This window comes from Scyliorhinus torazame, chromosome 7, assembly GCF_047496885.1.
Source record: "Scyliorhinus torazame isolate Kashiwa2021f chromosome 7, sScyTor2.1, whole genome shotgun sequence".
Taxonomy (NCBI): domain Eukaryota; kingdom Metazoa; phylum Chordata; class Chondrichthyes; order Carcharhiniformes; family Scyliorhinidae; genus Scyliorhinus; species Scyliorhinus torazame.
The window spans coordinates 11,468,571-11,484,028 of record NC_092713.1 but is presented as its reverse complement, the minus strand read 5'-3'; the positions used below and the strand labels follow the sequence as shown (position 1 = coordinate 11,484,028).

Here is a 15,458-nt window from a genome sequence, read left to right as displayed (position 1 = left end):
TCTCACCCTCCATCTGTATTTTAAATTCCACCATATTGTGATCGCTCCTTCAGAGAGGATCCCTAACTATGAGATCCTGAATCAATCCTGTCTCATTACACAGGACCAGATCTAGGACCGCTTGTTCCCTCGTAGTGGGAAATGTGGGAGTCTTTTAAGGAAAGGTTGATTAGAGTGCAGGACAGGCATGTCCCTGTGAAAATGAGGGATAGAAATGGCAAGATTAGGGAACCATGGATGACGGGTGGAATTGTGAGACTAGCTAAGATGAAAAAGGAAGCATGCATAAGATCTAGGCAACTTAAATCTGATGAAGCTTTGGAGGAATATCAGGAAAGTAGGACAAATAAACGTGCAATAAAGTGGGCTAAAAGGGGTCATGAAATATCTTTGGCTAACAGGGTTAAGGTAAAATCCCAAAGCCTTTTATTCGTATATAAGGAGCAAGAGGGTAACTAGAGAAAGGATTGGCCCACTCAAAGACAAAAGAGGGAATTTATGAGTGGAGTCAGACGAAATGGGTGAGATTCTTAATGAGTACTTTGCATCGGTATTCACCAAGGAGAGGGACATGACGGATGTTGAGGCTAGGGATGGATGTTTAAATACTCTAGGTCAAGTCGACATAAGGAAGGGGGAGGTTTTGGGTATTCTAAAAGGCATTACGGTGGACAAGTACCCGGGTCCGGATGGGATCTATCCCAGGTTATTGAGGGAAGTGAGGGACGAAATAGCTGGGGCCTTAACAGATATCTTTGCAGCATCCTTGAGCACGGGTGAGGTCCCGGAGGACTGGAGAATTGCTAATGTTGTCCCTTTGTTTAAGAAGGGTAGCAGGGATAATCCAGGCAATTATAGATCTGTGAGCTTGACGTCAGTGGTAGGCAAACTGTTGGAGAAGATACTGAGGGATAGGATCTATTCACATTTGGAAGAAAATAGACTTATCAGTGATGAGCAGCATGGTTTTGTGCAGGGAAGGTCATGTCTTACAAACCTAATAGAATTCTTTGAGGAAGTGACAAAGTTAATTGATGAGGGAAGGGCTGTAGATGTCATAGACATGGACTTCAGTAAGGCGTTTGATAAAGTTTCCCATGGCAGGTTTATGGAAAAAGTGAAGTCGTATGGGGTTCAGGGTGTACCAGCTAGATGGATAAAGAACTGGCTGGGCAACAGGAGACAGAGAGTAGTGGTGGAAGGGAGTGTCTCCAAATGGAGAAAGGTGACTAGTGGTGTTCCACAGGGATCCGTGCTCGGACCACTGTTGTTTGTGATATACATAAATGATCTGGACGACGGTATAGGTGGTCTGATTAGTAAGTTTGCAGATGATACTAAGATTGGTGGAGTTGCAGATAGCGAGGAGGACTGTCAGCAAATACAGCAAAATATCGATTGATTGGAGAGTTGGACAGAGAAATGGCAGATGGAGTTCAATCCAAGCAAATGCAAGGTGATGCATTTTGGAAGACCTAATTCAAGAGCGGAATATACGGTCAATGGAAGAGTCCTGGGGAAAATTGATGTACAGAGAGATCTGGGAGTTCAGGTCCATTGTACCCTGAAGGTGGCAACACAGGTCGATAGAGTGGTCAAGAAGGCATACAGCATGCTTGCCTTCATCGGACGGGGTATTGCGTACAAGAGTCGGCAGGTCATGTTACAGTTGTATAGGACTTTGGTTAGGCCACATTTGGAATACTGCGTGCAGTTCTGGTCGCCACATTACCAGAAGGATATGGATGTTTTAGAGAGGGTGCAGAGCAGGTTCACCAGGATGTTGCCTGGTAGGGAGGGTGCTAGCTATGAAGAAAGGTTGAGTAGATTAGGATTGTTTTCGTTGGAAAGACGGAGGTTGAGGGGGGACCTGATTGAGGTCTACAAAATTATGAGGTATGGACAGGGTGGATCGCAACAAGCTTTTTCCCAAGAGTGGGGGTATCAATTACAAGGGGTCACGATTTCAAGGTGAGAGGGGGAAAGTTTAAGGGAAATGTGCGAGGAAAGTTTTTTTACGCAGAGGGTGGTGGGTGCCTGGAACGCTTTGCTAGCGGAGGTGGTAGAGGCGGGCACGATAGCATCATTTAAGATTCATCTAGACAGATATATGAACGGGCGGGGAACAGAGGGAAGTAGATCCTTGGAAAATAGAAGACAGGTTTAGATAAAGGATCTGGATCGGCGCAGGCTGGGAGGGCCGAAGTGCCTGTTCCTGTGCTGTAATTTTCTTTGTTCTATGTCCAAATGAAGCAAGACCCGAACAATATCCAGGTTTGGGCTGACAAGTGACAAGTTACACTCACAGCAAGTGCAAGCCAATGAGCATCGCCTGCAAGAGAGGATCTCACCATCACCCCTTGACATTCAATGGAATACCATCACTGTATCCCCCACAATCAACATCCTGGGGGTTACCATTGATCAGAAACTGAATTGGACTAGCCATATTAATACTGTGGCTACCAGGGCAGGTCAAAGGCTAGGAATCCTTAGGTGTGCAGCTCACCTCCAGATCCTCCTCAAAGCCTGTCCACTATCCACAAGTCAGGAGTGTAATGGGATACTCTCCACTTGCCTGGATGAGCGCAGCTCCAACAACACTCAAGAAGCTCAACACAATCCAGGACAAAACAGCCCACTTAGTTGCTTCCGTTCCACAAACATTCAATCCCTCCACCAACGATACACAGTAGCAGCAGTGTGTACCATCTACAAGACACACTGCAGTAACTTGCCAAGGTTCCTTACGCAGCACCTTCCAAACCCACAACCATTACCATCTAGGAGGGACAAGAGCAGCAGATCCCTGGGAACACCACCACCTAGAGGTTCCCCTCCAAGTCATTCACCACCCCGACTTGGAAATATCTATCCCTAACAGCGCAGTTGGTGTACCCACACCTCAGGGACTGCAGCTGATCAAGGAGGCAGCTCACCACCACTTTCTGAAAGGCAACTAGGGATAGGCAATAAATGCTGGCATAGCCAGCAATGTCCACATCCTGTAAATGAATAAAAACATATTTTGAAAATGAATTTATTGAACTTTCCCATAAATGATGGGAGGCAGTGCAAAAGTTACTGGACTTGTAAACCAGCAGCCCAGGCTAAGATTCGTTCAAATTCCATTAATGGCAGCTGGTGGAATTTCAATTCAATTAACAAAATTGAAAAACCAGTTCAGTAATGTGGACCATGGTCTTTCCTCATTAAAAAAACAACAAATTGGTTCGCCACTGTCCTTCAGGGAAGGAAACCTGCCTGCCGTTCTTACCTGGTCTGGCCTACATGACACACAACAATGTGTTGACTTTTAGCTGCTCTCTGAAATGACGTGGCAAGCCACGCAGTTCAAGGGCAATAAAGGATGAGCAACAAATTCTGGCCACATCTCATGAAACAATTAATTTTTAAAAATGCATCTATGCTGCACATCTAAACTACATCAGCTAGCAAGTTCCACATTCTAAATGCTCACAAGTTTCTCCTAAATTAATCATTCGAAAGTAAACTACATCAGGTAGTGAGTTCCACATTCTAATCTCTTTCTCTGGTAAAGTTTTTCCTAAATTCCTCATTCGATTGGTTTGTAACCGTCATATTTGTGGCCTCTAGTTTTTGACTCTTCCCAGGTGGAAACAGAAACGGGAGGAGGAGGCCATTCAGTGCTTTGAGCCTGCTCCGTCATTCAATATGATCATGGCTGATTCACTTTAGGGCAGCATGGTGGCCTAGTGGTTAGCACAGCTGCCTCACGGCGCTGATGTCCCAGGTTCGATCCCGGCTCTGGGCCACTGTCAGTGTGGAGTTTGCACATTCTCCCCGTGTCTGCGTGGGTTTCGCCCCCACAGCCCAAAAATGTGCAGAGTAGGTGGATTGGCCACGGTAATTTGCCCCTGAATTGGAAAAAATATTTGGGTAACAAATTTTTTTTAAAATCAAAATCAAAAAAATGGCTGATTCACTTTCGCAATGCTCTCCCAATACCCCTCGATGCCATTAAAATCTAAAACATTAGCTACCTCTTTCTTGAATTCAGTGGCTTGGTCTCCACAGCCTTCTGTGGTACAGAATTCCACAGGTTCACCATCCTTTGTGCAATGAAACTGATCCTCATATCAGTTTGAAGTGGTCTACCCAGTATCCTGAGATCGTCTCCCCTACTTCTAGATTCGACAACCAGGGAAAACATTCTGCCTGCATTTAATCCGTCCAGCCCTATTCGAATTTTATATGTTTCAATCGGGTTCCCTCTCATCCTTCTAAACTCCAGTGAATACAAGCCCAGTCAAACTCATGAAACAGTCCCACTCACCCCGGTCGGTCTCAGTCCAGTGAACCTCCACTGCACTCCCTATATGGCAAGCATATTGTTTCTTAGATAAGGAGACCAAAACTGCACACAATGCATAGGAACATAATAACAGTAGAGCCTTCAGCCCGAGACTTACCCGCCATTCAATGAGATCATGGCTGATCTGTGACCTAACTCCATATAGTTTCCTTTGGCCCATATCCTTAACAAAAATGTATCTATCACAGATTAAAAATTAACTGATCTAGCTTCAACTGCTGTTTGTGGGAGAGAGTTCAAAACCTTTACCACCCTTTGTATGAAGAAGTTCTTCCTAATATCCCTTCTGAATGGTCTAGACCTAATTTTTAGACTAGATTTAAATTTGTCACGTACACGGAGGTTCAGTGAAAAGTATTGTTTTGCAGTCCAGGCAAATTATTCCATGCATGAAAACATAAGACAGACAATAAATACACAATGTAAATACATAGACATCGGGTGAAGAATATGCAAGTTTTAGAATCTCCAATCAGTGAAAATAATTTATCTTTTACTGCCTTTTCTCATATTAATATGTATGCTTCCTGCCCAAGAAAAAAAACATTATATTTGTAGGAAACAGTTCTCCACAATTCTGAGACAAAGTTTGATGTCCTCTCTATTCCATGCTGAATTCCATTAGGTAATTTTCTAAGACAAAGGCATTGTTGCTTGGGAAACGTTTATTACAGCTGTCTTTTCTTGAGAATTTTCAAAACTCTGATGTTTAAGGGAAATAATTGGTGTTAAATCCATTTCCACAGGTATCATGGGAGGGCTCCAATTATACCCATCCTTGAAAGGCATCAAACCTTTTGGAGTTTTAATATACCCATATTCAACTAGGAATCCCAAGCAAGATAAGTCAAGGGGAATGTATGAAGAGAAAAAGACTGTTGCAATTTCAATATAAAGGATAAAATGATTGAAATTTTTGAAAGCTGACAGAATTGTCTAGGTTTCCAACAGTTCCCCTCATTCTCCTAAATTTCAGTGAATACAGGCCCAGTCGACCCAATTCACCACATTCGACAACTCTGCCATTCTAGGAACCGGTTTGATGAATCTTTGCTACACTCCCTCTATGGTTAAGTATATCCTTTCTTAGAGAAGAATATATATTTTCCTTTGCAGTTCAAAGATCATCATATATGCATGAACATGTTTCATTAAAATAAAAAATAAATACTGGAAACTACAAGTTCCTTTGCAAGTGATGCTTAATAAACTGCATTAGAAAAAGTGAAAATTATAGACCTGTCTACCCAAACTTGACTGTGCCTGGGAGACCATGGAGGTTTATAACAGGTGAAATATTAGTGCTAGATTACAGATCTGTCACTGGTGGTGGGACCAAGTTGAAAGTGAGAATGATGAGCTACCACACAAGAACAGAGAACACAAAAGCAGACTGTTGTTTTGTACAGTACATTAAGTATCAAATTGAATAAGCAGTGTCAATACTGTTTTAGCATTGTAAGGGCCTTCCTGTTATTCCCTTATTTCCCCTTTATTTTTGCCGTTATAATTTTGATCCATGGATGCTGAATGGACATATATCTTTAAATCAAGCAGCGGAGAGAATGGGGAATTCAAAAAGTTTCAACAAAGATCTTCCAGTCTTGCTGACGGTGCACCCCCGCCACAGGTTTCCCAATGGTGCTGGTTTGGGAGGGGTGTGGACAACAGGAAACCCCACCCGCTGCAGGCCAATAACAGGCCACCTCCACAAAACACATCCCGGGGCCGGTGGGGAGTGAAAATTCCCACCCTTTTTATGTGGCATCAAGTCATGGGCTAGGCATCTCAGGAGCTCCTCATTTTTTTTGCAACAAGTCCCCAGAAAGTCTCTGGAGGTTGACATTATTCAAATGCAGGAAAGCAGAGAAGCTGTACCACATTTACCTGTAATTACATTGATATCTGGATATAGGTTTTCGGATAAGCCAACGGCCTTGCTGTCTCGCTCAAAAGCCTCTCGAAGCTCTTTCTTAACCGCAGCAGAGCCACAAAGACGATAAAGGCCCACAACCTGAAACAGAATCACAGGATAGTAAACTATGCTGCTTCAGATTTTAAAAAGGAACAAAGCAGATTACAAATACTTCTTTTAGACCAGCAAAGTGATCATGGGACTTTAAACATTATGTGCATCAAGGTCCATTCATTATTATTTTGGACTTCTTGAAGAGTGACATCAGGAATAAGGAGCGGTTGAGCAGAGTAGGGCAAAGCAATGAAGTAGCAAAACAGATTTTAAAAACCAGGACACTGAAAAGCCTTGGGAAGGCGGGGCTTTGGTAACAACATATTAGGTGACCAATGGCAGGAGTCTGGGGAGGGGTAGTTGAAGGCAGGAAGGATAGAGAAGCAGTATGCTACTAAATGGAGAGATTGCAGGACCTGGTGGTACAGAAGAGTCTGGGTGTTCTGGTACATGAATCACAAAAGGTTAGCATTCAGGTACAGTGAGAGACTAGGAAGGCAACTGGAATATGAATGAAATGAAAATTGCTTATTGTCACAAGTAGGCTTCAAATTAAGTTACTGTGGAAAACCCCTAGTCGCCACATTCTGGCGCCTGTTCGGGGAGGCTGGTACGGGAATATTTGTCTTTATTACAGAGGGAACGGAATATAAAAGTAGGGATATTTTCCTGCAGCTTTGGGGAGGCCAAATCTGGAGTACTGTGTACAGTTTTGGTCTCCTTATTTGAAAAATGATATCAATGAATTTGAAGCAGTCCAGAAAAGATTCAGTCAACTCATTCCTGGGATGAAGGGCTTATCTTATGCAGAAAAGTTGAACAGATTGGGCTCATACGAGTTTACAAGAATGAGAAGTTTAGATTTAGATTTGTCATGTGTACCAAGGTACAGTGAAAAACACTGTTCTGCGTACAGTCCAGGCAGATTATTCCATACATGAAAAACATCTGACATATGATAAATACATAGACACAGAGATCGGGTGAAGCATACGGAGTGTAGTACTACACAGTTGAGAAGATGCATGTAGAGATCAGTCCATAACAGGGTAATTCAAGAGTCTCGTAACAGCGGGGAAGCATCTGTTTTTGAATCTACTAGTGCGTGTCCTCAGACTTTTGTATCTTCTGCCCGGTGGAAGGCGTTGTTGGTTACCTGCTTGAAACGAGCATAGAATGAATTGAGTTGATCAGGGAGGCTCTGTCGTCAGAGCTTCTACTCGGCTTTGCTTTATAGCCTGTATATTGTTTTTAAGTTTTGCCACAACCAATGAGAGTCTGTGTCGTAGTCTATGACTCTAGCTTAGTCTGGTATTGTCCCTTGGCATCCCTGATGGCTTTGCGGAGGTCGTACCTAGATTTCTTTTATAGGTCGGGTCATCAGTTTTGAACGGCTCAGACCTAGCCTTCAGTAGGGAGTGAATCTCCTGGTTAAACCATAGTTTCCAGTTGGGAAATGCACATACTACCGTCTTTGGCACGCAATCTTCTACACATTTACTGCTAAGTCTGTGATGGTGGTGGCATACTTGTTTAGGTTGGCCACTGAGTTTTTTGAATACGGACCAATCCACTGACTCCAAGCAGTTGCATAGGAGCTCTTCCGTTGCCTCAGGCCAGCATTACATGACCTTCTTAACCAGATTCTCCCGCTCAGGTCTCTGCTTATATGTCAGGAGAAGGAGCATCAGCTTGTGGTCCAATTTTCCAAAGTGTGGTCAGGGGATGGATGGGTAGGCGCCCTTGATTTTTGTGTAGTGGTCAAGGATGTTGGGGCCCCTTGGTGGGACAGCTGTGTTGGTGGAATTTTGGCAGTACACTCTTGAGGCTGGCCTGGCTGAACTCCCCAACCACAATGAACAAGGCCTCTGGATATTCTGTTAAATTGTTATTTTCTAGCGCCTTTTTCACTTCTGCCTGGGGTGGGATTTAAACCGCCGTGATGATGGCAGAAGTGAACTCACGTGGAAGGTAGTATGGGCAGCACTTCATAGTCAGGTATACTAGGTCCGGGAGAGCAGTAGTCCGCCAGGGTCGCCACATCCGAGCACCAGGAGGAGTTGATGAGGAGGCAAACCCCTCCATCCTTTGCTTGGCTGATGATGCCGTGCGGTACATCCGATGTATTGAGAAGCCGTCAGGTTGTATGGCACAGACCGGTGAGGCAGGAGTGAGCCATGTCTCTGTGAAACAGAGCACACAGCAGTCTCTTACTTCCCTCTGAGAGGCAAGTCTAGCGTTAAGCCCGTCAAGCTTGTTTTCGATCGGTTGGAAGTTTGCCAAGTGATCTTTGTTTACAAAGTGATCTTATTGAAACATTTTGAGGGAACTTGATGTTGATGTTGGAAGCACATCTTGTGGGGGGGGAGAGAGAGAGAGAGAGAGATTGAGAGAAGAGAGAGACACACACTAGAACTAAAGGACATGGTTTAAAAGACGCAGCCTTTTTAAGACGGAGATGAGGATCATTTATTTTCCCGGAGGGGCGGCCGTTAGTCTGTGGAATTTTCTTTTGAAAGCAGTGGAGGCTGGGTTACTGAATTCATTAAAGGCTGAATTGGATAGATTTTTTTTTATAGGGGGGGGGGGGGTTGCCCAGACAAGAAAGTGTAGTTGAGACCACAATCAGGTTTTTTTTAAATTCCAATTAAGGGGCAATTTAGCATGGTCAATCCACCTACCCAGCACATCTTTGGGTTGTGGAGGTGAGACCCACGTAGGCAAGGGGAGAATGTGCAAACTCCACACTGACAGTGATCCAGGGTCAGGATTGAACCCGGGTCCTCAGCATCGTGAGACAGCAGTGCTAACTACTGCATCACCGTGTCGCCCCAACCACAATCATTTCAGCCATGATCTTATTAAATGACAAAATCAAGCTCAAAGGGCTGAATGTCCAACTCCTGCTCCCAAGTCCTACATGATGACATCTCCCAGAATATATCCAGCCAGAGTTGGTAACCCTATTCGGACACCCATTATTGAAGACAGCAGTTAGGAACCACAGATGTCTGGTTCAATACTTGTGCCTCATTTTCTTAAAAATAAACTGAACCGAAGCTTTGCTCTTCACAAGACCTCAGCCAAAATTCTCTAATCCATAATTGTGTTAATGCCCAATGGCAAGACCAATCTAGATTTAAAAGCCTTGTTTATTTCCGTTTGCACACTGGGCTCTGGCTTCATCTAGAAGCTAGATTTTAGAATAGAAAATATACCTCAAGTGACGGCACGGCGGCACAGTAGTTAGTACTGCTGCCTCACAGCACCAGGGACCCGGGTTCGATTCCAGCCTTGGGTGACTGTCTATATGGAGTTTGCACTTTCTCCCCATGTCTGCGTGTGTTTCCTCAGAGTGCTCTAGTTTCCTCCCACAGATCAAAGATGTGCAGGTCAGGTGGATGGGCAGTGATAAATTGCCCCTTAGTGCCCAAAAGATTAGGTGGAGGTTACTGGGTTACAGGGATAGGGTCGGGCATGAACCTAGGTAGGGTACTCTTTTCAAGGGTTGGTGCAGACGAGATGGGCTGAAATACCTCCTTCTGTACTGTAGAGATTCTATTGTTTTAAGTGTGGGAGATTCTTTTTGCACTCAGGCGCAAGAAGGAAGCAAAACGAATGTCACAGCTCAACCAAACTTCCTGCCACCTTCCTCAACACTGATTGGTGATTTACCAATGTGCTATCAGACTACCTCTTCAAATGTGGCCTGCAATTGCAGACTGCTGTCGATATTCTGTCATCACCCAGAGGCTGATTCCTTCCCGGCTCCCAGGTGCTCATGGGTTTCATTCATAGGAAGCCATGGTGGTGAATTAACCCCATTATCACCCATTAAATTAACCCCAGTAACTGGGGCCTCCCCCACTGACCTCCTTCCAGCACTTTGAAAAGCTATTCAGTTAGTTCACTCTCCTGACCTTTTCCCAGAGTCCTACAATTTTTTTCCCTTTCAAGTATTTGTCCAATCATTCTTGAAAGCGATTATTGAATTTATTTCCACCACCCTTTCAGGCAGAACATTCCAGATCACAAGATTTCTTTCCATCTTGCTGTGGTCTTTTTGCTTACTATCTTAATTCTGTGTTCTCTTGTTGCTTACCATTTTGCCATTGAAAGCAATTTTCCTTATTTGTTCCACTACCCTCATCACCCAGGCTTTGCCCTCTTCCAGACTCTTCCATCAGGCAGAAGATACAGAAGTCTGAAGACGCGCACATCCAGACATAGGAACAGCTTCTTCCCCAGTTACTAGACTCCTCAACGGCTCTCCCTCGGACCGATCTGTTCCCTGTAAGAACACTATTCATGACACCCTTTCTTGTTTGGCTTTGTTCCGCACTGTAACCAATCACTATTTGTTGATGCGCCACTGTCAATGTTCTCTGTTGATTATTCTTTTGTCTACTATGTACGTACTGTGTACGTTCCCTTGGCCGCAGAAAAATACTTTTCACTGTACTTCGGTACATGTGACAATAAATATCAATCAATCAATATTAAAACCCCTCCTGATTTTGAAAGTCTCGTTAAATTTCCTCCTTGCCTTTTCTGCTCAGGAAAATAGAGCTTCTCTGATCTCTCCATGTAACTGAAGTTCCTCATCATTGCTACCATTCTCTGCCTGCTCTAAGGCCTTGACATTCTTCGGTGCTAAGAACTGGACTAGCTCTAGAGGCCTAACCAGTACTTTATTAACGGTTCAGCGTGATTCCATACCTCAAACTAATGATGGAAGAGGCCAACAAAAGGCAGTTGCTTTACCGAGCTACTGTAAAACCTGGCATGCACTTCACACCCTGTTTAATGGCTCCTTGTTCATGGAAACCCTTTTGGACACAAGATGTGGAACCTGTACGCCCAATTTCACTGTAGGTGCCATTCCAAATGTCAACTAGATACTGAAGTTCACAGCAAACCTCTGGGAGCTGTGTCTACAATGTTACAAAAATAACAAGAGCCACTCCTTTAGCGGTGAAGATCAAGGGAGTCCCAGGTTTCAGCACACGCGTGGTAACAGTTAAATTTCACTGCAAGCTCACAATGCTGCTGAAATTCAGTGCTTCACCCTGGATGTAAGTGGTTACGAATGCTGTTCAGATGAGCAGGGGGTAGTCATGGTCAATGTAACCTACTGCCCACATAATAGAGCTCCAAGGGTAGTTGGCACTGCACACCCAAAATGGCATCTGCCTACATCATTCCCGGTTAGCAGACCGAAGAAATTATGGAGCACCGCAAGCTGCTTTCCACCCCTCCATGAGGTCAGCCTCGGGAGGGGGGGGACCTTTGTAATTGAAGAGCACTTCCCTCCCGTCAATAATATTAATCTCTGCTTTAACTACAAGCTTGGCACACACGGGATTCCCCCCCCCCCCACCACAGAATCCCTGGCCATTGTCAGAATGCTCTGACTGGCTAGCAAGGCCAACCACATGTAAGTAAATGGAACATGAGGGGCAGGGTAAAGGGGAAGGGCCTCAAATGGTGCTGAAACCCTTTTGAGAAATTTGGAGACCACAGTCTGGACATTAGGATGATTAGAGACACATCTGGTTACCCACAATGGAGAGGTGCTAACAAAATTATGTAAAGCTCATACAAACCATCGTCAGTATTTATCTCTATTCACCGAGAAGCACTACACATTTCTAGATTGTGACATTTGAGAGTTTTAACTGCAGCTCCATATTTTCCAATGGAAATGTGGCAGAAATCATGATAGAGGATTGAACAGCAAAACAATGTTTTAGAGAGAGGTTTTCTGGAAGCTATAAATGCATCTTAAACTACACTTTCCCAATTCCCCCATCTTACACTAAAAGAAAAAAAATAAGTGCGCTAATTTAAAAAGGCAGCTTTTCTGGGCAAGGAAATAGCCTTTTCAATTGCATATTCAAAATTTTATTTACCAGAATCAATTCATTGTTGTCTCCTTCAACTACAGTCAAAAGAACCATAAATTTTAGAATGATTTACGCTACTTAATTGTCAACCCAACTGCTAAGCAGAGGAGAGGTTGCCAGTCTAACTTTCCTGTAAAATATGGTCTCAATTTGTGCCCCTGATGCTACAACCATCACTATTTGTCAATCACACAACTTCTGTAAGCTCCATTGACTCTGCACCTGGAAATAAGTGGACCACATCTTTAACAGACTGCTCCTGATCCGCTTACAGAAGGATCAGGCAATAAATTAGCAGTTCTCTAGCATGGAATTTGGCAAAGTCCACTACTAAAATCCAGAATGAGGGAAAGGAAAATGTTCAAGAATGCAGGGGTCATCCAAAAGTTTTCTTCTCTGCTACTTGGATCCTGTACAACCTCCAGAGCTTTGCTTGCCAATTGCCATTAAAGGTCACAGCGACCCTGATCATAAGGCTCGTCATTCTCATTCTCAGAGTACAATACAATGTTTTAAAATAATTTTCAAAAGGAGGTCATTTTTTCTATATACACAATTAACAAGCCATAAACTGTCTGACTTAAATTTCACCACATTTGGCTAGAAGCAACTCAACAATCCACAAAATTAGTACTTGCTCCCAGAAGGTCAAGTCCATGTCATGATGTAGACACATTCTCTGAATTTTTCACCCAGCTATTAGAGGAGGGGGTATGGATGCCAAAGGCTCAGAAATGTACACAACTTCTCAATTTTAAAACAACTGTTCATGGGATCTGGGCATTGCTGGCATTTGTTGCCCATCCCAAATTGCCCTTAAGGAAGTGGTGGTGAGCCAAGGTGTCTAAAATAAATATCCACTGGAATCCACTGGAAGAGTAATAGTAATAGGGGACTCTATAGTCAGGGGCACAGATAGGCGCTTCTGTGGACGTGAAAGAGACTCCAGGATGGTATGTTGCCTCCCTGGTGCCAGGGTCCAGGATGTCTCCGAACGGGTAGAGGGAATCCTGAAGGGGGAGGGCAAACAGGCAGAGGTCGTTGTACATATTGGTACTAACGACATAGGCAGGAAAGGGCATGAGGTCCTGCAGCAGGAGTTCAGGGAGCTAGGCAGAAAGTTAAAAGACAGGACCTCGAGGGTTGTAATCTCGGGATTACTCCCTGTGCCACGTGCCAGTGAGGCTAGAAATAGGAAGATAGAGCAGACAAACACGTGGCTAAACAGCTGGTGTAGGAGGGAGGGTTTCCGTTATCTGGACCACTGGGAGCTCTTCCGGGGCAGGTGTGACCTGTATAAGATGGACGGGTTGCATCTAAACCGGAGAGGCATAAATATCCTGGCCGCGAGGTTTGCTAGTGTCACACGGGAGGGTTTAAACTAGTATGGCAGGGGGATGGGCACGGGAGCAATAGGTCAGAAGGTGAGAGCATTGAGGGAGAACTAGGGAATAGGGACAGTGTGGCTCTGAGGCAGAGCAGACGGGGAGAAGTTGCTGAACACAGCGGGTCTGGTGGCCTGAAGTGCATATGTTTTAATGCAAGGAGCATTACGGGTAAGGCAGATGAACTTAGAGCTTGGATTACTACTTGGAACTATGATGTTGTTGCCATTACAGAGACCTGGTTGAGGGAAGGGCAGGATTGGCAGCTAAACGTTCCAGGATTTAGATGTTCCAGGCGGGATAGAGGGGGATGTAAAAGGGGAGGCGGAGTTGCGCTACTTGTTCGGGAGAATATCACAGCTATACTGCGAGAGGACACCTCCGAGGGCAGTGAGGCTATATGGGTAGAAATCAGGAATAAGAAGGGTGCAGTCACAATGTTGGGGGTATACTACAGGCCTCCCAACAGCCAGCGGGAGATGGAGGAGCAGATAGGTAGACAGATTTTGGAAAAGAGTAAAAACAACAGGGTTGTGGTGATGGGAGACTTCAACTTCCCCAATATTGACTGGGACTCACTTAGTGCCAGGGGCTTAGACGGGGCGGAGTTTGTAAGGAGCATCCAGGAGGGCTTCTTAAAACAATATGTAAACAGTCCAACTAGGGAAGGGGCGGTACTGGACCTGGTATTGGGGAATGAGCCCGGCCAGGTGGTAGATGTTTCAGTAGGGGAGCATTTCGGTAACAGTGACCACAATTCAGTAAGTTTTAAAGTACTGGTGGACAAGGATAAGAGTGGTCCGAGGATGAATGTGCTAAATTGGGGGAAGGCTAATTATAACAATATTAGGTGGGAACTGAAGAACATAGATTGGGGGCGGATGTTTGAGGGTAAATCAACATCTGACATGTGGGAGGCTTTCAAGTGTCAGTTGAAAGGAATACAGGACAGGCATGTTCCTGTGAGGAAGAAAGATAAATACGGCAATTTTCGGGAACCTTGGATGACGAGTGATATTGTAGGCCTCGTCAAAAAGAAAAAGGAGGCATTTGTCAGGGCTAAAAGGCTGGGAACAGACGAAGCCTGTGTGGCATATAAGGAAAGTAGGAAGGAACTTAAGCAAGGAGTCAGGAGGGCTAGAAGGGGTCATGAAAAGTCATTGGCAAATAGGGTTAAGGAAAATCCCAAGGCTTTTTACACGTACATAAAAAGCAAGAGGGTAGCCAGGGAAAGGGTTGGCCCACTGAAGGATAGGCAAGGGAATCTATGTGTGGAGCCAGAGATAATGGGCGAGGTACTAAATGAATACTTTGCATCAGTATTCACCAAAGAGAAGGAATTGGTAGATGTTGAGTCTGGAGAAGGGGGTGTAGATAGCCTGGGTCACATTGTGATCGAAAAAGACGAGGTGTTGGGTGTCTTAAAAAATATTAAGGTAGATAGGTCCCCAGGGCCGGATGGGATCTACCCCAGAATACTGAAGGAGGCTGGAGAGGAAATTGCTGAGGCCTTGACAGAAATCTTTGGATCCTCGCTGTCTTCAGGGGATGTCCCGGAGGACTGGAGAATAGCCAATGTTGTTCCTCTGTTTAAGAAGGGTAGCAAGGATAATCCCGGGAACTACAGGCCGGTGAGCCTTACTTCAGTGGTAGGGAAATTACTGGAGAGAATTCTTCGAGACAGGATCTACTCCCATTTGGAAGCAAATGGACGTATTAGTGAGAGGCAGCACGGTTTTGTGAAGGGAAGGTCGTGTCTCACTAACTTGATAGAGTTTTGCGAGGAGGTCACTAAGATGATTGATGCAGGTAGGGCAGTAGATGTTGTCTATATGGACTTC

The 15,458-nt window shown here is 44.6% G+C and overlaps 1 protein-coding gene across 2 annotated transcripts in view; it reads right to left on the bottom strand.

Annotated features, from left to right (window-relative positions):
- Nucleotides 1-15,458, bottom strand: part of syde2 (synapse defective 1, Rho GTPase, homolog 2 (C. elegans)) — a 153,772-nt gene that overhangs the window by 72,315 nt on the left and 65,999 nt on the right. For both annotated transcript variants that reach the window (XM_072510312.1, XM_072510313.1), the window contains exon 4: nucleotides 6,245-6,371. In XM_072510312.1, coding sequence (XP_072366413.1) covers nucleotides 6,245-6,371 — 127 coding nt within the window. The remainder of the gene's footprint in view (nucleotides 1-6,244; nucleotides 6,372-15,458) is intronic.